General features: G+C 39.5%; 1 protein-coding gene across 2 annotated transcripts; it reads left to right on the forward strand.

Moving 5' to 3' along the window:
- Positions 1-7026: 7026 nt before the first annotated feature.
- On the forward strand, positions 7027-10968 carry LOC147444352 (protein NRT1/ PTR FAMILY 8.1-like). 2 transcript variants are annotated; one of them, XM_086526992.1, is made up of 4 exons: positions 7027-7426; positions 7877-8094; positions 8371-8930; positions 9694-10968. In XM_086526992.1, exons 1-4 carry the CDS (start codon positions 7252-7254, stop codon positions 10544-10546), a joined length of 1806 nt encoding a protein of 601 aa, XP_086383118.1. In that variant the 5' UTR covers positions 7027-7251; the 3' UTR covers positions 10547-10968. The 2 variants fall into 2 exon arrangements, with proteins under 2 accessions (XP_086383118.1, XP_086383119.1); XM_086526993.1 differs by lacking the exon at positions 7027-7426 and having other exon boundaries at positions 7904-8080.
- Positions 10969-21234: the final 10266 nt, after the last annotated feature.

The following is a 21234-nucleotide window of genomic DNA, read 5'->3' on the forward strand; positions in this document are numbered from 1 at the left end:
ATTCAGATGCCCAAAACGTGCATGCCAAAGTTTTGCATTTAAAACAATCTTTGAATCCACAACTACATTTGTAAAATTCTACCCACACTTGTCATACAAAGTGAGCTTATACAACCCATGACACAAAATGCCAGATGCAACAACTTTATCACCACACGTTCTCTTTAATCCTAGGTACATAAAGTGCATCAACCAGTGTGAAAGAACTTCCATTTGCAGCAATCAAGGCAACCTTTCCAACTTTGTTGACCAGATAAGAGGCATTATCGGCACAAGTGACCACACTCGAGAGAGGTAAACAAGTCACAATGTGAAGTAATGTGCTGTGTAGCACCACTATCGTGAATCTGTATCAACTGACATACATGCATCATGGACGGAAGGATCATAAGTGCAGTCTTCACTAAGTGCCAAATATGCATCTACATCAGCATCACAGAGAGAAGATAAAGAAGAAGAATTTTTTTTTGCCATCGGAACAATCCCAAAAGATATATCTCATAACATGGGTAAGAATAAAGTTATTTTTGTTTCATCTTCTCTCTCTCTCTCTCTCTCTCTCTCTCTCTCTCACACACACACACACACACACACACACACACACACACACACACAAACACGTACACGTACACACATGTCTTGATAAAAGGAGAAATTGAAATGTTGTAGGAACATCCAATGAGATCTCAAAGATCTATCTGATGGTAGAGAGAGAGAGAGAGAGAGAGAGAGAGAGAGAGAGAGATCATAGCCATCTATACTTTTCTTTTCAAAAAAATAAGAAAAAGGAGTTCGCTTCTTCTTTTTAAATGTCCACCTGGGATCATCACTTCAACTAGAGGGTTTGGCGAGGGGAGCATAGAATTTTTGAATGTCATAGTTATGTATTGGAACAATAGCAAGATGCCTCAAGACCTATGTGACAAATCTTTCCTTCAAGCATATATGTGTGTGTGTGTGTGTGCGTGCGTGCGCACACGCGTTATGTGTACATATAGACATAATTGGAACATATTAAAATGCCTCAAGACCTATGTGACAAATCTTCGCTTCAAGAACACACATATATATATATATGTATATATGTGTGTATATGTATATGTGTGTGTGTGTGTGTGTACTATGTGTACATATAGATATATATGTATACATACATCCATACATATGCACAAGGATATAAGCAAGTAAGAGATTGGAGCAAAGACATTGAATCCAATTGCGTTCTTATCATTGAAACCAATTTTAGAACCCATTCCATTTATAAAAAAAAGGTTTATTATTACATTGACTTCTCTTAGCTTTCATCTCTTCACACCATGCTAACTTATCTAATCTCTATTAAGAGGTCGTGCCATGCATCACTTTTATAAATGCGATAGACTATATGTGTAGGAAGAGAGTATTGATAGTGTTCCACTTGGAGGAGAAGATAGCCCTATGAGAATACAAGCATTGTTTTTTTGACCGTAGCAACGCTCGCGTCACATACTAGTCTTATTGAACTATCAAGCATTACAAAACATTCGCAAAAAAATTCCATTGAAATATCAATACCACGAGGTATTTGGGAATCTAGTGCTCTCTCTATCCCTTTGACATATGTGTTATCTCGAAAATGCTCTCTCTCTCTCTCTCTCTCTCTCTCTCTCTCTATATATATATATATATATATATATATATATATATATATATATATATATATATATATATATATATATATATATATATATATACATATATATATTGTTGTGCTCTTGGAGCTGCAAGTCACACCCGTCGCTTGAAGGAGATTTTGACGTGTGGCAAGGAGGGGGGGCTGGAATCCATCCCCCCATTAGTATACAAGACACACCCGTCGCTTGAAGGAGATTTTGACGTGTGGCAAAGAGGGGGGACCGGTCGCTTGAAGGAGATTTTGACGTGTTGGCAGGGAGGGGGGGTCGGAATCCCTTCCCCCATCGGTGACTGTATGGGGGGAGGGATTTCGACCCCCCCTCTCTGCCACACGTCAAAATCTCCTTCAAGCGACCGGTGGCAATTAGTATGGGGGGAGGGATTCCGACCCCCCCTCCTTGCCACACATCAAAATCTCCTTCAAGCAACCGGTTCAAGCGACGAGTTCTGGCTTGCAGCTCCAAGAGCACATCGATGCACGCGCACACACACACACATATATATACATACATATATACACACACCCACACACACACACACACACACACACACACACATATATATATATATATATATATAGAGAGAGAGAGAGAGAGAGAGAGAGAGAGAGAGAGAGAGAGAGAGAGACGGCCGAAGGCTGCTGGCCACACTAGTATATATAAAGATGGCAAGAAATAGAAACCACTTAGAGCACAAAGGACAATAGATAGAAACAACTTCAAGAGATCTTCATTAGATAAGCATGCAAACACTGTACAAGACAAAGAGTAGGGAGGAAAATAAAAGAGGTTGGGTGGATGGAAAGAGCTTTAAAATAGTGAAGAAAGTAAAAGAGAAAAACCAAATTACAAGAGGTGAAGGTAAATATGATCGTACCAAAGCCAAATTGACTTTAATAAAGAGGAGGGGTTGGGAGAAAGTGTTGAAAGATAGTTCTAGCTTCTTTGGGTATCTTTTGTACCGGATCTCTCTCTCTCTCTCTCTCTCTCTCTCTCTATATATATATATATATATATATATTTATTTATTTATTTATATTTATATTCTCTATAGTCTAGTTTATAACATTAAGACTAAGTCTAGAGAGGAGGATTTAAGGGATCCTACTTGTGAGGCATAGTGATCCTTAGTCATTATGGTCTTCTAAGAGACCAAAATAGAGTACAAAGCTATATCTCATCATCAAAGGATGTTGCATTCCTCTCATTCCATATGAATAATAAAATTCAAGTGGTCAATGATAAAGAAAGTCAGGGAATGTTACCATATATGTGGTAGTGATGTGTGTGAACACACTTAGGACCATCGGGGCATCCTTTCCTTCAATAGGAGGTTTTTTTTCCGCGTGCATTGTATATACGTCCATCACTCTAGGGCTAACTTATCTTTCCATTGTGCACTAAGCAATATACTCTCTGTCATGTGCCTTTGAGCTTGTTCATCTTCTCCAAGTTGTGTGTGTTTCCTTGCAACTCTAATTCCAACAATTGGTATCAGAGCAGGTCGCATCCTCCAGAGCATAGTCGCCAACATCGCTAGCACACACCCACTCACTTTCTCCGATTTGAGTGAGCTTTGGTGAGCGTCAGTAGGTCGACAAGTACTTTGGGCAAGCTCATAGAGCTTGGTCTGCTCAAAATTTTGATTCATACTCATTTCTGCCTTCGTTTCCACTACAAGAAGTATTGTGTATGCAATTGTCCTTTTGTGAATTTTTTTTGGCAGTGTAATTCTTTGCAAAATAGATCCCTTACAGTCATCTTTGGGTTGTGCTATATAGCACATCTTGGCCCTACTTTGTTTTACCTCTTTTCGGGCATTTTTCACATCAGGTGTGCAGTCACTCACCATGGCTTACAACAACACAAATGTTTTCAAGATGTTTGTTATTGCTGATGATAAATTAGATGGGGACAACTACCCAATGTGGGCTTACATGTTGACACATGTTCTTGTGTCAAAGGGTGTATGGAATGTTGTGCAGGGCATTGATATACGTCTGCCTTCTATGGATACAAACTTTGTTGAGGATGTTGTATGTTCTGGTGGTAGGTCTATTGTTGCTAGACTCTATTTTGCCTACGGTTGAGCAGTCTCGTTGGAATGTTAGAGATGTGAAGGCTCATGCATTGATTGCAACATCTGTGAAGCGTACTATTACTCCTCACATACGCTAAGATAAATAATCAAAACATGCTTGGGAATTTTTGGTTGGTCTTTATGCAAGTCGCAATGAGGCTAAAATTGCATTGCTATGTAAAGATCTAGAGTGTGAATTCATTTCAAAAATTTCACTTGTGCAGATTGTTCTTGATGCATTGCCAGATTCTTACTACACTTTTGCTAGTACTTGGAGACTTATGACCCAAGGAAACCCTCAAGCTATCAAGTTCGATGCATTATGCACATTGATGTTAAAAGATTCACTTTCAAGAAAGAACAGGGCTAAACAACGTGCAGTTCAACAAGCTTTTGTTGTTGCTCAAAGAAAAGGTGGTAACATCAATGTAGCTACTTCTCATGGTTCTTTGGCGAGTAGCAAATCACCTGTTCCAAATGCTTCTACTCGTAGTACCTCATTTGGGAATTCTGGTGAAAAAAGAAAAAAGAAAATGTGTTGCTATTATTGCAAGGCTAATGATCACCTGATAAAGCAGTGTCCAAAATTGAAGGCAAAAGAGACCAAGAAGAAAGGGTTGGTTCCACTTCAAGTACAACTATTGTAGAATCTTGTGATCTCTCTCTCTCTCTCTCTCTCTCTCTCTCTCTCTCTCTCTCCCCTCCTTCTCCCCATAGATATTCACTTTTGTTGAAGACTTGTCTTGTAACTTTTAAAGTCACTATAGATTGTTCCTACACGCGAACATTTTGTTGTCTTCCTCTCTCCTCCTGCGTCATTTGTTGGACTTTGCATTTCAATACATTAAATACGGCACTAAAAAATTGTCCTCTCCCCCCCCCCCCCCCCCCCCCCCCCCCCCTCTCTCTCTCTCTCTCTCTCTCTCTCTCTCTCTCTCTCTCACTCACTCACTCACTCGTTGATTTTAGATTGGAACCCTTGCCTTCCAAAATTTAAGGAATTTATAGATTTTTAAGCATGGCTTACATGTTATCTCTTAAAAATAAAAAGAACAAAATATCCAAGAATTGGTAAAAGGTCCATCAAATGGAAAATCTCTCTACCCATTTGCGGTGTTCTCTCTTGTTGATTTTAGATTCGCACCCTTGCTTGCCAAAATTTAAGGAATTTATAGATTTTTAAGCATGGCCCACATGTTAACTTCAAAAAATAAAAAGAATAAAATATCCAAGAATTGGTAAAAGGTCCATCAACTGGGAAATCTCTCGATCGATTTGGGGTGTTAATGTGAGGGTTGGTCTTTGTCGAGCATTTAATCCATTTTCTACGGGTGAAAAACTTTAGCTATCTTTTAAAAATACAATAATGCCAAAAAATAATATCTTAAAAATTTGAAAAGAGCGTGAGCTCAACGGTAAAATCTTTCTTTCTTTCTCTCTCCCTCATAAATACACATGTGTATGCACACAGGCAATGTGAATGTCTCTCTCTCTCTCTCTCTCTCTCTCTCTCTCTCTCTCTCTCACACACACACACACACACACACACACACACATAAGCAATGCGGTGGTCTCTCTCTCTCTCTCTCTCTCTCTCTCTCTCTCTCTCTCAACGACCCTTGCATTTGCATGTCATGCATGTCCTCAAAGCGAGATAGCCCAAGTCGACATTAAGCGAGCTTTTTTCTTTTTCTAAGGCTCATTAAAGAAATACATGCTTCCAATTTTTTTAAAAACATATCAATATTAGTCTTGAAAAAATCCCTTTGAAAAGATAAAGCCAAATATATCTTCAAAAATTACATTTCCATTAAACATTAAAAAAAATCACTATTTTTTTTTGTTATATCTTCAAAAAGTAAATTCGCATTAAGTAACAAAACTTTCACTAAACCCCTTTTTGTTATGTGCAATCAAACTTCAACATTTTTTTAATGTAGAATAGAAAGTCTTTTCATTTGAAAAGGCTTGTGAGTTTTTACATTCTGCAAAGGTTGTCATTTCTTACAATCTTACCCAATGCTTTTGCATTTTAGATTAGATGTTTTGTAAGATGTTTTTTGAAATGAACCAGGGGAGTGACACGTGGATGCCCTCTCCTTCCTTGAAAATTTTAAGCTGCATTATAAAGAGTATAGAAAAACTCCAACTTTGGCATGTGTTTGTGGGTCCATTTGTGTTGTCAAATGCATTTTTGCCAAAAGCTCTTTTCCATCATTCGTGGCGCTATGCTATTGGAAACTTTGGCAAAGATGCTACTTTGTATGAACTCATGATGGTTGATTGACGTAATGAGTTTGATTATCAGTTTGAATCCTAAGCACTACTCTTTTGTTTAGATTGAACTACTACTTGTATAAAAAGCGTTTCTCTTTTTTCTTGCATACATGAGCGTGTGACTTTGTAGAATGCTTTTGAATTTTGATGATGTTCAAGTAGTAAGTGGCCACTTTGTGGTCGCGGAAACATGCCGATTGGAGATCATAAGGGGTCGCGGTCACTCATCAAAATCTCTCTATATCATCATTAAAGACATTGTTAAAAGGAAAAATTACCAAAATACCCCTCTAACTTGTGGAACTCCCAAAATACCCCCCCAATATTTGTCATAAATTCCCAAAATGCCCTTCAAATTTTCCAAAACTCCCAAAATACCCCTAATTGTGAGATTTCATTTCTCCAAAGATAAATTTTTTTTGTAGCTTTTCATAAGATTAGTGATTATCTATCAATCCAAGATGCTAACATTGGAATTTGAGTTGGTTATGCAGGCTTTGGAGATGAAATGCTTCATTATTTTTAGACATAATTGCCTTTTTTGCGAGGTAATTTGAGACAAATTACAAAGCACTCAAAAACGGATCTCAATTGTCAAAAAGGAATAACAATTAGAAAATCTTGACCACTCCAACCAAAAATGGATACAAGGGTATTTTGGGAATGTTTGAAATTTGAGGGGTATTTTGGGAATTTCCATGAATTAGAGAGGTATTTTGGTAATTTTCCCTTGTAAAAATATCCATCTATATACATACTATATTTACACTCTATATATGTATACATAAATACATAAAGTATACATTTATCTTCACCGATTAACGCACGTGATATGGTACACGGAATGAAAAGTGACCGCTTCGAGAATGTTGATTAATCATGAGGAGGCAAATCACACAATCATGGTGAGGGATCAAAACTTAGTGGCCACATGACATTTGTGGGCATGCATGTGCGTGCAAATGGTCAATTATTAAGGGAGGGAACATGGGCTTCTTATGGGGGCAGTGGCAGTTTTTCCTTTAACAGCTCAAGGGCATGTACCATATGAAAAGTCTTCAACATAACATTGGATCAATAATTTGGGATGGGGCCGAATTGAAATTTGAAAACACGCAAAACTTGATTCCGGGCAGACAGCGCAAGTGTTTAGCCTATGTGGCGCAGTAGAAATGAAGCTCGTTCAGTCCTCCTTCTTCTTCGCGGTGGTGTTGGGTGAAGATGGAGCTTTCCTACCCCTCTGCTCCTGCCAGCAGGTCCAGCGATGGCGACTCCAACTCCCGCATGCTCCCTCCTCGCCAGCTCGATTGGGTCTCCGATGGCTCCGTCGACTTGCATGGACGCCCTGTTCGACGCGCTCTCACCGGCTGCTGGAGAGCCGCTCTCTTCATCATCGGTACGCCTCCAGCTCCCCTCCAACGCGCGCGCGCGCACGCTCACACAGAGAGAGAGAGAGAGAGAGAGAGAGAGAGAGAGAGAGAGAGAGAGATGACGCGCTTGCTTTCTTATTGTTTCCTTTTTCTGCCCGACAGTGTATGCCAATGAAATATTTTGCGTGCGTGCGTGCGTGTGCGTGTGTGTGTTTCCTAACACTGCTTTTTAGCAACGATGTAATAGTTTGTGTGCAAGGTGTGCATGCACGGGTGTGTGGTGACGTGGGTGTATCATAGCATGCATGTCCATGTGCGCCATGGCATGGGGCCGTGTGTGTGTGTGTGTGTGTGTGTGTGTGTGCAGAAGCGCGCGCGCGCACACACACACACACACACACACATGTGCGCGCGTGCAGAAGCATGACCAAATGCAAGATCTTGTGAAGGTTTTGAGAGAGAGATTTTTTTCGCAGGTGGCGAGTTTAGTGAGAGGCTCTCCTACTATGGCATTGCTTCGAATTTGATAACGTACATGACAACAGTGTTGCATGAGAGCTTGGCTTCTGCAGCTAAGAATGCCAACAATTGGTCAGGTGTCACGCTTGTCGTGCCACTAGTTGGCGCATTTTTTGCTGATGCTTATTTTGGGAAGTATTGGACCATTGCGACTGTCTCTGGTGTGTATGTCATTGTAAGTCTCCCCTCTTTGTTATGTGGGTGCTATGTAAACACTTCAAATTGTAATAAAGGCCGTATCTGTGGCGTCATTTTGGTATCACCTGTTCACTTTTTACTTGTGTTTGAATATGTGTGTGTATGCGTGTGCACATGCATGTGTGTGTGTACACACACACAAGTGCGCGCAATATATATATGTATGTGCGATCTATCTGCGTTTTTTGTGAGAGATCTTCAAGCCAGTCTTTGAGAAGGATGGATCTTCATGCGCGTTTCTTTGATTCCGCAGGGATTGTTGCTCTTGACTCTCTCGGTAAGTGTAAGCTCATTGAAGCCACCACCATGTGCAACAGACGGCATATGTCCGAGGGCCAGTAGGGGGCAACTAGGATTTTTTTTCTTTTCGTTATACTTGATATCGGTAGGCACAGGTGGGGTGAAGCCATGTTTAGAAGCATTTGGGGCTGATCAATTTGAAGAAGAGAACAGAGAGGAGAGAAGAATGAAAGCGTCCTTCTTCAATTGGTGGTATTTTGGACTATGCATGGGCGCAATGGTAGCGTTCACATTCTTGGTATACATTCAAGACAATGTAAGCTGGGGTCTTGGCTTTGGTATCCCTGCCATCGCGATGGCATTTGCCTTGGCAACCTTCATGGTGGGAACCAAATACTACAGACATAAAGTGCCTGCTGGAAGCCCTCTCACTCGTGTTGCCAAGGTCGTGGTCGCTGCTTTTTGCAAGCGCCGGATGACGCTCCCTCACAGCCCGGACCTGCTTTACGAAGTAATTGATAAAGAGTCGATACGAGTAGGGAGGCGAAAGCTTTCTCATACAGATAATTTGAGGTGAGACTTGTATGGGTTTTAGCCACTGGGCACGAGTTCTTTTCAACGATAATGATGCTCATGCAAGGAGTATTATAATTAATGTAGCTTTAAGAAGCTAGATCAGCTTGAGATTTGCCTGTGTGTGTGATCTCCTGCCTGTGTCTGTATGTGGTTATACTATAAGGTAAGTATATTTGTGTGCACGACTGGTATGTGTGTATGTGTTTATGAATATTGTAGCTTTAAGAAGTTAGATCAGGCTTGAGATGTGTCTGTATATGTGCTCTTCAGCGTGTGTATGTATGGGGGTATCGTTACGTGTGCGTGTGGGTATCTGCGTGTGTATACACAAGAAGATTTAGAAATTTTCTCATGTAGGAAAAGGGAGCTTTTTTCAATGTTTTTCATACACTGCATAACATCATGAGCTTCTGCTTAGGAGGCACTGCATACCTAGCTAGGTATGCCGTACCTCCCTCACAGAAGCTCATGATGTTGAGTTAAGTCATAATGTGGGAATTATTGTGAGAATCTGTCTAAAACTTCCTTGTGATATGACTCTACATTTTTATATGTTCATGTATGTTGCACGATATGAATGAGCGGGCACGCCTCTCCAGCCTAGAGAGAGAAATTTGCTTGTCAAGACTTTCAGTTTCATCATTCAGTAACGTGAATAAATGATGGCACTCGCACACAAAACACATTGCACACCCTTGTTATGCTTTTGGTTGGCTTAACTAAAATGATTCTAGTTTTTGAACTTGTGAATGGTTGGCAGGTTTCTTGATAAAGCTGCTATAATAGAGGATGGCGACTTCAGTTCAAATCAGTGCTCTTGGAACTTATGCACTGTCACACAAGTGGAGGAAGTCAAGCTAATTGTATGCATACTACCTGTGTGGTTAGCAATGCTAACATATGGGGTAGTGTTCGCGCAAACGTCCACGATTTTCACTAAACAAGGCAGCACTATGGACAGGAAAATGGGTTCGAATTTTGAGATTCCGGCAGCTTCTTTGCAGAGCATTACGACCATCGTCATTGTCACACTACTTCCAATCTACGACAGAGCATTTGTTCCGATTGTAAGCCGACTCACGGGGCATCGAAGGGGCATAACTATGCTTCAAAGGATAGGGTTTGGGTTATTTTTGTCGATCTTGAGTATGATCGCAGCGGCTATTACAGAAAGAAAAAGGATTGATGCCGCACGAGATCATGGACTTCTAGACTCTCCCACATCTATAATACCTTTAAGTATTTTTTGGTTGCTGCCTCAATACATATTGAGTGGAATTTCCGATGTTTTTGCCATTGTTGGGCAACAAGAGTTTTTCTATGACCAGGTGCCCGACACAACTCGCAGCTTCGGCATGGCTTTGTATTTATGTGCGATTGGGGTAGGAAGCTTTTTAAGTAGCTTGCTCATCACAATAATAGAAACCATAACGGGCGCAGGCTCGAGGAGCTGGTTCACAAGTAACATCAACAGAGGCCATTTGGACTATTTTTATTGGTTACTTGCTGTTCTCAGCACCATGAACTTGATTATGTATAGTATGATCTCACATGCTTACGATTATAAGGCAGTGGAAAAGAGAAATGATCATGATGCTGAAAAGCCCGTCTAATTGGAGGCATCTCTCTGTCTGCCTCTGTTGCCTTCTTCTCCTTGTCTCTGCTTCTGGCTCTCTCAGTCTCACATATGGTTTGGTGGGTTGGTAGAGATGCAGAAGAGGGGAGAATGGGCAAAGCAGCTCGTTTTGGGATCTGTATCTTTACCCGGCCTTCATGGTAAGCTAATGATACCTCTTCCTATCTCTCCTAAGGCATTGTATGTTGTTGTTGATTAGAGCAACAAGTACCAGCTATACATCATAGCATTGGCGCGTCGCAAGGTCACATTGAAGCCATCAGAGCATTCCTCTACCTCACAGCCACTCACTTGGTACTCTGGGTTAGTGTGCGACTCTTGTACAATATCTGGTCTGTCTTTATTGGTTGTAAGATACTGTACTTTGCAATGTAATCAGAAGTGGAGCTACTTTTTCTATTTTGGCTTTCTAAAATAAGCTTTAGTGAAGAAAGGAGCTAGGCATGCATTTGACTTTTCCATGCAAAGCTTTAAATGAGCGACATTTTCTTTGGTGTATTGTAGCATACCAGATGCTCACCACAATGTTAACAATTAAACTATGCTTGATTTAAGCAAAATGGAATCTCAAATATTGAGACAGTTCCATGGGTGTTGTTTTAAAAGACAACCAAGCAAAAAGTATCTTCATGACTTACACACTTTACTTTTTCTCCTAAGGATTAATTAAGCAATGATTGACAACCCCATTCATGGTATGTCGAAAAATCGAAAATCACCTAGGCATGTCATCTAGTAGTGGTTGGCCAGAAACAATGTATGGGGTCCAAGGTTGCTAGGCATTGTAACAACTGCAAGAGTGTGGCCATAAAGGTAAGGAGCATATAACTTTTGAACTTCAAGTACAAAGAGCATAGTTTTAGCAACCTTAAGTCTTTTGTCTAAGTAGACTTCGAGCTTGGGCAACGTTTATCATTTATTTAAATATAGAATCATGTGTTAGGAAGTTAAAGATGCTCTTAAACAAGTTGTTTTGGATAAGGACAATCAAATTGAGGAATTGAAGCTTGAACTTTCTCGAATCAAGAATATAGTCTTCTTCAAACATTGCTGTTATGGATGGTGTCTTGAATGATGATGATATATTAAATGATCTTTATGATTTTGGTGATTTCAGAAATTCCATTGAGAAGTTTGAATGTGTACATCCACATTGTCTTGAGAAGCAACAACTTATATGGATGATGATGAGGGGCTTATGGCTCCATGTAGAGAAGACTTGAATTGATTGAACAAATGCATTGGCATGTCATTGAATTAAAAAAAAAGATACAAATGGCACATAACAAGTGATGCCTTATAACATGTCAAAAGGAACACCCATTCCATTACATCCCCCTAAATCTCTTTCTATGTAAAGGCTAGGAGGTGGAGAGGAAAGAACTCTTGATAAAGCAAACCAAGTAACTTTGTTAGTTGTGCAAGTGAAAACAAATTTACTCTTAAGGATTATATCTAGGATTGATTTTTGATGGGTTGGGTATTTTCTCCATTTCTAACATGTTAAAATATGATCTATCCTTCAAAAAATACTCTAAAAATAGCCAAGAATATGTAAAGTCTTGGAAATTTAAAGGGCAAGGGTGCTCGTCAAAAATCAAACATGATTACATTTAGTCACAGACTAGGGTTGACCCCTATTCTTTCGTTCTCGAGAGACAAACAATATTTTGCAATATGATCCAAAGCAGTATGATGATTTTATGCAATGCCCATATGGATCTACATCTGTAGAATCATTGAAATCTACTTTGTATATGGTCCTCTATATCAAAATGACGCTAAGAAATCCTTGAACCATCACTATGGCATCTAGGCTCCACATTTTGCAGGTCAGGACAGAGCCCTTAGTTTCAACTTGGAGCTTTACTAAAACAATCTCTCTTAAGTTGAAGTTTCTCTGGATTTGCAAGATGATATAGAAAATTTCAAAAGAATTCTCATTTATTACTAGTATCCAATCATAGCATTTGACTCTAAATCGTAGGTTTTTTTGGCCCTAACATTACCATGATTATCGCTATGGCCAAAGGAGGAAGAGGGAAGAAGCTCGGATTCACCACCCAATCATAGAGGGCTACACATTGCTCAATGCACCACATATAATATGAACCATCAAAGCCTAACCTTATATTGTGGCTTACTTGTCGATATTAAGGGGGGCCGTTTGTAGCATAGGCAATGACACAAACCCTTGACAACCAAAATTGTCAGTCCAATGATTGACCAATAAAATTGTCAATCCAAGGATCATAACCCGGCTAGGACTTGGAGGAATCACACAACCTACTCAGCAAATCACCTTGAACTCACCATGGAAATTGAAATTTATCCCTCCTTAATATTCCCATTCACCACTCTACACAAGCCATACAATTCACACATTCTACTTCACATTAGTGATGACACGCCGGCCCAACCAATCAATGCTAATCAATATGCAAAAACAATAACCACACATACATTGTGGAAAGAGAGATCATGAGTAAGAAGGTAGAGCCCTCACACATCATAACCAAGATATGGATGAAGAGAGATTAGTTAGAGAGTGATTAGAAGATGTAGAATGTAATTGAACTTAAACACAATTAATACAAAGTAGGTTAATAAAAAATATGGAAGTTAGTTAGCGAAAATCAAAAATTACAAAGGAGAATATTGAGAGCCTAAGAACATTCATGACCAACATATCTACAAGAGCTTTGCTCACCTAAGAATGCTTACCTCTTGCTTAAGTACTTTTTTTATAGGCATGGGCTGTAAGCTACTTTACATTACTATTAAATCGAGCCCATTGTCTATAGTCTTATACGAATTGGAACTCCAATTGATGGAAAATATAATACATCCTTTTCTTTGCGCATGCTTGATGTAATTATTAGCTATCGTTAACATATATCTCCCCCCCCCCCCCCCCCCCCAAAAAAAAAAAAAACCACAAACCCAAAAACCTCGTCCTAACTGGCACACATCCTCATGCGCTGCAAAAGTAGAGCATGATGACATGATGGAATTGCACAACATTGGAAAGAATGTTGAGATGTTAGAAGATAAAGAGAGATATAATCTTAGAATCATGTAGAGTGAATTGCTTTCACAGCATAACTCCAAACTAAACAATACAAAGTTAAAAGAAACCAAAATAGTTAAGAAGATTAAACCACTAAAAAATTCAGATTTATTAATGTCAACACACACAGTTAAAATGACCCTAGACTAATGCAAATCCATAAGCCTACTAGCTTAAAAATCAAATGATTATTCTCAATGAAACAACCAAACCTATATATATATATTCATGGGTGAGCTCAAAAATCAATTAGTACATTGTCATATAGCTTTGAGAGAAAGCTTATGGAAGATTCTTATTGCATTTCATTAAAAAAATAATGCACATCACATGACACACACCCCATGACAAGTCTAGTTGCGACTCTCAGTTCTTTATTACCCACAAGGCCTTCTCTAAGGGCCTACTAGCCTATCAAGGCTATGGCTAACCCCTATCACTTGGTTTAGGGCCTTGACCAAGTGAACCAAGGTGGTTCCCCTCGCTTGCCAAGTGCCACTAAGGTGATAGAGCTCACCGGTGGTGGCTCTAGTATCTCTCAAGATCAGATTAGGGAATGTGGATGTGCTTGGACGTATCTAAGATAGATGTACCTTTTATCGGCAATGCACTCCATGATGTTGCCCATCTGATAGGCAGGCATGAGGCGCGACCCCCATTCCTAGGGTTTTTCGGGGTCAAAGTCTCGAGTCCTTTGTAGTTCTGCTACTAAATATGTGTCCCAAGTCACTTTTAGTGAGTTAACATGTTTAATAGCATTTTCCGGCCATTTATCAAGATTGTGGATTTTCACGCTAGGTAGGGAAATTCTGAAGTTGCCTATACATGCAACCCTCCCTCCAGTACTATTTGGCATGTTGTTCAGTGCAGAGTTCCAATGTTTGGACACACACACTCTCTCTAGCATTTTCCTCTTGTAGCATTTTCTATATGTGTGGCCTCTCTCTCTCTCTCTCTCTCTCTCTCTCTCTCTCTCTCACACACACACACACACACACACACACACACATTTTCCATCATTAATGGTCTCTCTCCCTCTGGCGTTTTTGCACAATGATCTCACTTCCTTTCACTAGCACTCCCTCTCCCCATTGTGTAGACACCCTACACATATCTTGTTTGCTTGCAAGTGATTGCCGTGCCTGTACAATGGGAGATTCATGCAAGGAACTTGTGTACAAGGAGATCTATTGGGGTAGATCTGCTGGCTGCCTAGTCCCGAGAGGAGATTTGCTCACAGTCTTTTGCTGCATCCTTGACGTGGTATCATAGCCACAATGTACTCTCAAATAAGATTGGTGATCTATGCGAGTTTCTAGTGCTAAGTTTCCATGATGAAAAGAGACGGTTTGCTAAATTTTCAGCCTTTTTCACTCATTTGGGGCTAATTTTGACTGTAGCGGACAAATTTGAAGATTCTACTTCTTCTACCTTAACTTAGCCTCATCACATGTCCAAGTTCTCTCACTCAATGGTTTTGACATGATTTTGGTTCGTGATGAAGTACATCTTGAGGTAGCTACCAACGGTGGTGGTGAACCACCTATCAATGAGGAATGGGGAGATTGGTCCGAGTTCTACTTTGGCATAGATGATCAACCAATCATGATACCTACCCTCCCTACCTTTCCCTCGGATCGGTAATTGAATGGCAAAAACCATGCCAATTGGAAATCGACCATGGTGGCGGTCTTCAACTCTTAAAAATCTGGAAGCTTTGTTACGTGTTCAAAAGCCAAAGGATCCTACGGGAGCAAACTCATGGGAGCATGTCAATGCTCAAATCTGGCCTTTCATAATCCTCAATAGTAAGTACACCATCAACCATTAATCACATCTGAAGGATGCGAAGTTGCTTTGGATTGACTTTCTTTGCTATATGATTGAGTCTCTCTAATGAAGCGGATAGACTTAGAGGTGCAGTTGAGGACCCTGGATGTGAAGAGCTCATCCATGAGGGAACATATCAACAAGATGCTGGAGCTTCAACACGATACACTTCATATGGGAAAGCTTATCAGTTTAGAGGACATGGCCATCCAGCTTTTCGCCAGATTACCTCCTCGGTAGGCAACACAGGTGGGGTGAAGCCATGTTTAGAAGCATTTGGGGCTGATCAATTTGACAAAGAGAAGAGAGAGGAGAGAAGAATGAAAGCGTCCTTCTTCAATTGGTGGTATTTTGGACTATGCATGGGCGCAATGGTAGCGTTCACATTCTTGGTATAGATTCAAGACAATGTAAGCTGGGGTCTTGGTATCCCTGCCATTGTGATGGCATTTGCCTTGGCAATTTTAATGGTGGGAACCAAGTACTACAGACATAAAGTGCCCGCTGGAAGCCCTCTCACTGGTGTTGCCAAGGTCGTGGTCGCTGCTATTTGCAAGCGCCGGATGACGCTCCCTCACAGCCTGGACCTGCTTTACGAAGTTATTGATAAAGAGTCGCTACGAGTAGGGAGGCGAAAGCTTTCTCATACAGATAATTTGAGGTGAGACTTGTATAGGTTTTACCCATTGGGCACAAGTTCTTTTTACGATAATGATGCTCATGCAAGGAATATTATAATTGTAGCTTTAAGAAGCTAGATCAGCTTGAGATTTGCATGTGTGTGTGATCTCTTGCCCGTGGTTATACTATAAGGTAAGTATATTTGTGTGCACAACTATGTGTGTATGTGTTTATGAATATTGTAGCTTTAAGAAATTAGATCAGGCTTGAGATGTGTTGGCACATGTGCTCTTGAATGTGTGTATGTATGGGGGTATCGTTATGTGTGCGTGTGGGTATCTGCGTGTGTATATGACTCTACATTTTTATATGTTATGTGTGCGTGTGGGTATCTGCGTGTGTATTGAGTGGAATTTCGGATGTTTTTGCCATTGTTGGGCAACAAGAGTTTTTCTATGACCAAGTGCCCGACACAACTCGCAGCTTCGGCATGGCGCATCGCATCGCAAGGTCACATTGAAGTCGTAAGAGCATTCATCTACCTCAAAGCCAAATACTTGGCACTCTGGGTGTACAATATGTGGTCTGTCTTTATGGGTTGTAAGATCCTGTACTTTGCAATGTAGTTAGAAGTGGAGCTACTTTTTCTTTTTTGGCTTTCTAAAATAAGCCTTAGTGAAGAAAGGAGCTAGGCATGCATTTGACTTTTCCATGCATAGCTTTAAATGAGTGAAATTTTCATTGGTGTATTTTAGCATAGCATATGCTCACCACAATGATAATATTAAAAGTATGCGTGATTTAAGCAAAATGGAATCTCACATATTGAGACACTTTCATAGGTGTTGTTTTAAAAGACAAACAAGCAAAAAGTGTCTTCATGACTTACACACACTTTCCTTTTTCTCCTAGGGATTAATTAAGCAATTATTGACAACCCCATTCATGGTACCTCGAAAAATCAATAATCACCTAGGCATGTCATCTGGTAGTGGTCGACAAGAAACAATGTATGGGGTCCAATGTGACTAGGCATTGTAACAACTTCAGGTAAGAGTGGGGCCATAAAGGTAAGAAGGAGCATATAACTTTTGTACTTCAAATACAAAGAGCATAGTTTTCGCAACCTTAGTCTTTTGTTTAAGTAGACTTCGAGCTTGAGCATTGTTTATCATTTATTTTAATGTAGAATCATTTATTAGGAAGTTAAAGATGCTCTTAAACAAGTTGTTTGGGATAAGGAGAATCAAACTGAGGAATTGAAGCTTGAACTTTCTCGAATCAAGAATATAGTCTCTTCAAACCTTGATGTTATGGATGGTGTCTTGAATGATGATGATATATTCAATGATCTTTATGATCTTGGTGATTTCAAAAATTCAATCGAGAAGTTTGAATGTGTACATCCACATTGTCTTGAGAAGCAACAACTTATATGGATGATGATGAGGAGCTTATGGCTCCATGTAGAGAAGACTTGAATTGATTGAACAAATGCATTGTCATGTTGACTAAAAAAAAAGTTACAAATGGCGTGGAGAGGAAAGAACACACTTGATAAAGCAAACCAAGTAACTCTCTGTTAGTTGTGCAGGTGAAAACAAATTTTCCATAGTTATTCTTAAGGATAATATATGATCTATCCTTCAAAAACTACTTTAAAAATAGCCAAGAATATGTATAGTCTTGGACATTTAAAGGGCAAGGGTGCTCATCAGAAAAAAACCATGATTACATCTACTCACACACTAAGTTTGACCCCTATTCTTTCGTTCCCATGAGACAAACAATATTTTGCAGCATGATCCAAAGCAAAATGGTGCTTTTATCCAATGCCCATATGGATCTACATCCATAGAACCATTAAAATCTAGTTTGTATATGGTCCTCTATATCAAAATTAAGCTAAGAAATCCTTGAACCATCACTATGGCATCTAGGCTCCACATTTTGCAGGTTAGGACACAGCCCTTAGTTTTAACTTGGGGCTTTACTAAAACAATATCTCTTAAGTTGAAGTTTCTTTGGATTTGCAAGATGATATATAAAATTTCAAAAGAATTCTCATTTATTAGTAGTATCCAATCATAGCATTTGACTCTAAACCATAGGTTTTTTTGGCCCTAACATTACCATGATCATCGCCATGGCCAAAGGAGGAAGATGGAAGAAGCTCGCTTTCACCACCCAATCATAGAGGGATACACATTGCTCAATGCACCACATGTGATATGAAGATATACCCTCAAAGCCTAAATGTATACTGCGACTTACTTGTCCATATTAGCCTAGTGTTGGGGGGGGCATTTGTAGCGTAGGCAATGACACAACCCTTGACAACCAAAATTGTTAGTCCAAGGATTGACCATAAAATTGTCAATTTGGTAGGAAAGGTTTGAGCCTTGCAGTGTCAACATTTGCAGATTAGCTTTCAACTTGTCCAAGAGCTCATTCTGATCTTTTAATCTTGCCTTGGCTTGTGCATCTTGAAGATTGGTTGGTTCAAGTTGAGTCTGTAGACAATGAGCATGTGAATTTATATCCAAGATAGTGGCTTAGGCCCCTTGTAGCTTCTTCTCTTGAGCTTCACTTGCAGTGGTGGTCAATTGTTCCACAAGATTTTCTATGATTTTTAGTTCTTCTACTTGCTGACAGTTGGAGTCTTTTAAAATAGCCATCTCCATTTGGGATTGTTTGTGTAGGGAGCTATTTTCGTCTACAAAAGCATCCGCTACTTGTATCCGTGTAATAAGATGTTTGTTGGCCATCTCAATTTGCTTAACTATCTATCCTTGGCATATACTACAACTGACTCCCAATCGGTGTGTTCTATTTCATAGATGAATTCAGCTTCCTTGAGCTTCTCAATTTCTTCCTTGATCTTCTTAGCAAATGTCTCATTGTAGGTATATGGTTGTTGTCTACTTGGCTTAGCATCATCTCTCATACAAATAGTATGTTGACATATTTCAGGATCCACTCCCTTGAGATCTTTGTAAGATCAAGTGAAAACATCCCTATATTTCTTTAACGTTTGGATAAGAATTTATTCCTCCTCTAAGGACAAACCTGTAGCTACGTATGCTAGTTTTGAGTCTTCTCTCAATTCTGTGAGGTCAATTTGTTTGACGTTTTCAAGTCCCTCATGGGATTTTCATGGTTCTTTTTGCTGGCGCAATGGTTGCTCTACTATGATTCATTGATCTTGCAAAGTGTATTTTTTGTAGTGCAAAGGAACACTAATTGTCTCTCATTTATCACCGTCTGACTCCATTTCAGTAGTCCAAACCTCTTTTAGGGTTTGTTTCAACTGTTTATACTTTGCCTTTCTCGGTTTTAGTCATTGGAGTTTCTTTTGCCTTAGTCTTGTCAGGCTTGCTTGATTTTTGTTTTGCTTTGGTCGGTCAATTCATGGCTGGATATCTCTCCGTTATTTTGTCCTTGATGCAATTTGATGCATCTATTATTTTCAAAAATTGAGTTTTGGTCTCCATTGTTGGTTTTGACTGTTTTCTTTTCATTTTATTTTTTTGTTTTCTGCGATACATTTGTTGGCGTCTATGATGCTGATTTGGAAACTCAGAAAACTTTTCTCCCCCCCCCCCAAGTAGCAGTTTAGCAGCTTCTTCTCTTCGTAAACTACTAGATGCAAAATCCCCACACATCCAAATTGGAGTGTCTCTATATATCGATGATGACAATTTAGTTTCCGCGGAGGTTTTTAAATCCAACTCTTGGATTGTTGTCCTCAAAACATCCTTGTAAGAATGATCTATTAAATGTACACGATTAATTGACCTAGCTAGTTTTCTCCAATCCTGGATCAATTGTATTTGTCTCATAAAATGTGTTCCTAGGATGATTTCACAATTAAGTTTCTTCCCAAAATCTACAATGGCAAAAGTGTGTTGATAGTCAATTCCATAGGAGCTCACTATCAATCCCATTGGTTTCTCACTATGCCCATCTACCAATTGTAGTTTCGTGCATGTTTGTCTAATTTTTGGTTTTCCTCATTCCTTCGTGATAGCTTTTGTTGCTATGGAAATGCTTGCCCCACTTTCCAAAACATTTATGGTTGCTACATCATTGTACTGTAACAAAAGTTTTGTGTTTCCTTCGTTTCCCTCACAATATTTCCCTACTTTGTTCATGCACATGGACTTGACAATTTTAGCCTGCAATTTCTCTTCTTGGAATTCTTCTAGGTTTTCTTGGGTTACCCTCTTTAAGTCCGTCTTTTCCATGGTAAGTTGCAGATCCTTCCATAGATGTGGTCTTATCTTAAGCAACTCACCGGATGTGATTTTGCATTAGATAGGAGTCGAAATAATTGATTGCAAAGTCCCCACATTCAAAGTTTTCTTTGGTCTATTCAATTTTGTCATTTTAAAGACCAATAATTTTTCTTCATTTTCACCTAGGTATGAAGGTAGTGTCTACATCGTTTGAGCTTAACTTCTCTGATCCTCAATCTCCATACATATATTTCTTATCTAGTTCCATGGGTGGTTGATCTAGCCATACTTCTTTGAGTGGAGCTGATTTTAGAGTCTGACTCCCATCCTTCACTTCCTAGACTCATTCCCACAGGTGGTTTGATCATTCTTCCTCAACTAAAGGGACTCCATCTAGACCCTCCTCACTATTTGGAACTATTAGTTCAGGTGTATAAGTGTCTATTAGAGTTTTTCTCAACTACTTGTCATCCTGCATTTTGCCTTCGTTCGATCTGGTCTTAATTTCTACCGATTTTCCTATGAATTCTAGCTGAGGCTTTTGTTTCTCTAGCATAAATTACATGATTTTCACTAATTATTTGTAAGATTCAAGTTTGGCCGCTTCCATGTCAGGTGCTAGGTAGTATTTCCAGTTTTTTTCTAATGTCTAATTGGTTTTTATATTTTATCTATGATTATGGATCCTACCGATCTTGGTTTTGATTCTTTAAATCCCAATGACAATGTCTGTGCTATTTCCTCTATCCTCTTCTGAACTTTCTCTTTAATCTCCCTTCATTGTTTTTGTCTTCTAAAATTGTATCATTTGTGTCGTTCTTTCTTGGAATGTTTTGATGATTTGTTGGGTGTGCCTGATCTGCTTGCATTTTTTTGTCAATTCCCCTTAGCTTGAGCCCTAGTAGC

This window comes from Adiantum capillus-veneris, chromosome 13 (genome assembly GCF_014529385.1).
Source record: "Adiantum capillus-veneris isolate H3 chromosome 13, ASM1452938v2, whole genome shotgun sequence".
NCBI classification, from domain to species: domain Eukaryota; kingdom Viridiplantae; phylum Streptophyta; class Polypodiopsida; order Polypodiales; family Pteridaceae; genus Adiantum; species Adiantum capillus-veneris.

What these genes read in the sequence shown, in the direction of transcription:
- LOC147444352 (XM_086526992.1), top strand. Translation starts at nt 7,252, where the DNA reads ATGGAGCTTTCCTACCCCTCTGCTCCTGCCAGCAGGTCCAGCGATGGC. An exon ending in TCTCTGGTGTGTATGTCATT is followed by an intron (nt 8,095 to 8,370) that starts GTAAGTCTCCCC and finishes TTGATTCCGCAG; the next exon opens with GGATTGTTGCTCTTGACTCT. An exon ending in TCTCATACAGATAATTTGAG is followed by an intron (nt 8,931 to 9,693) that starts GTGAGACTTGTA and finishes AATGGTTGGCAG; the next exon opens with GTTTCTTGATAAAGCTGCTA.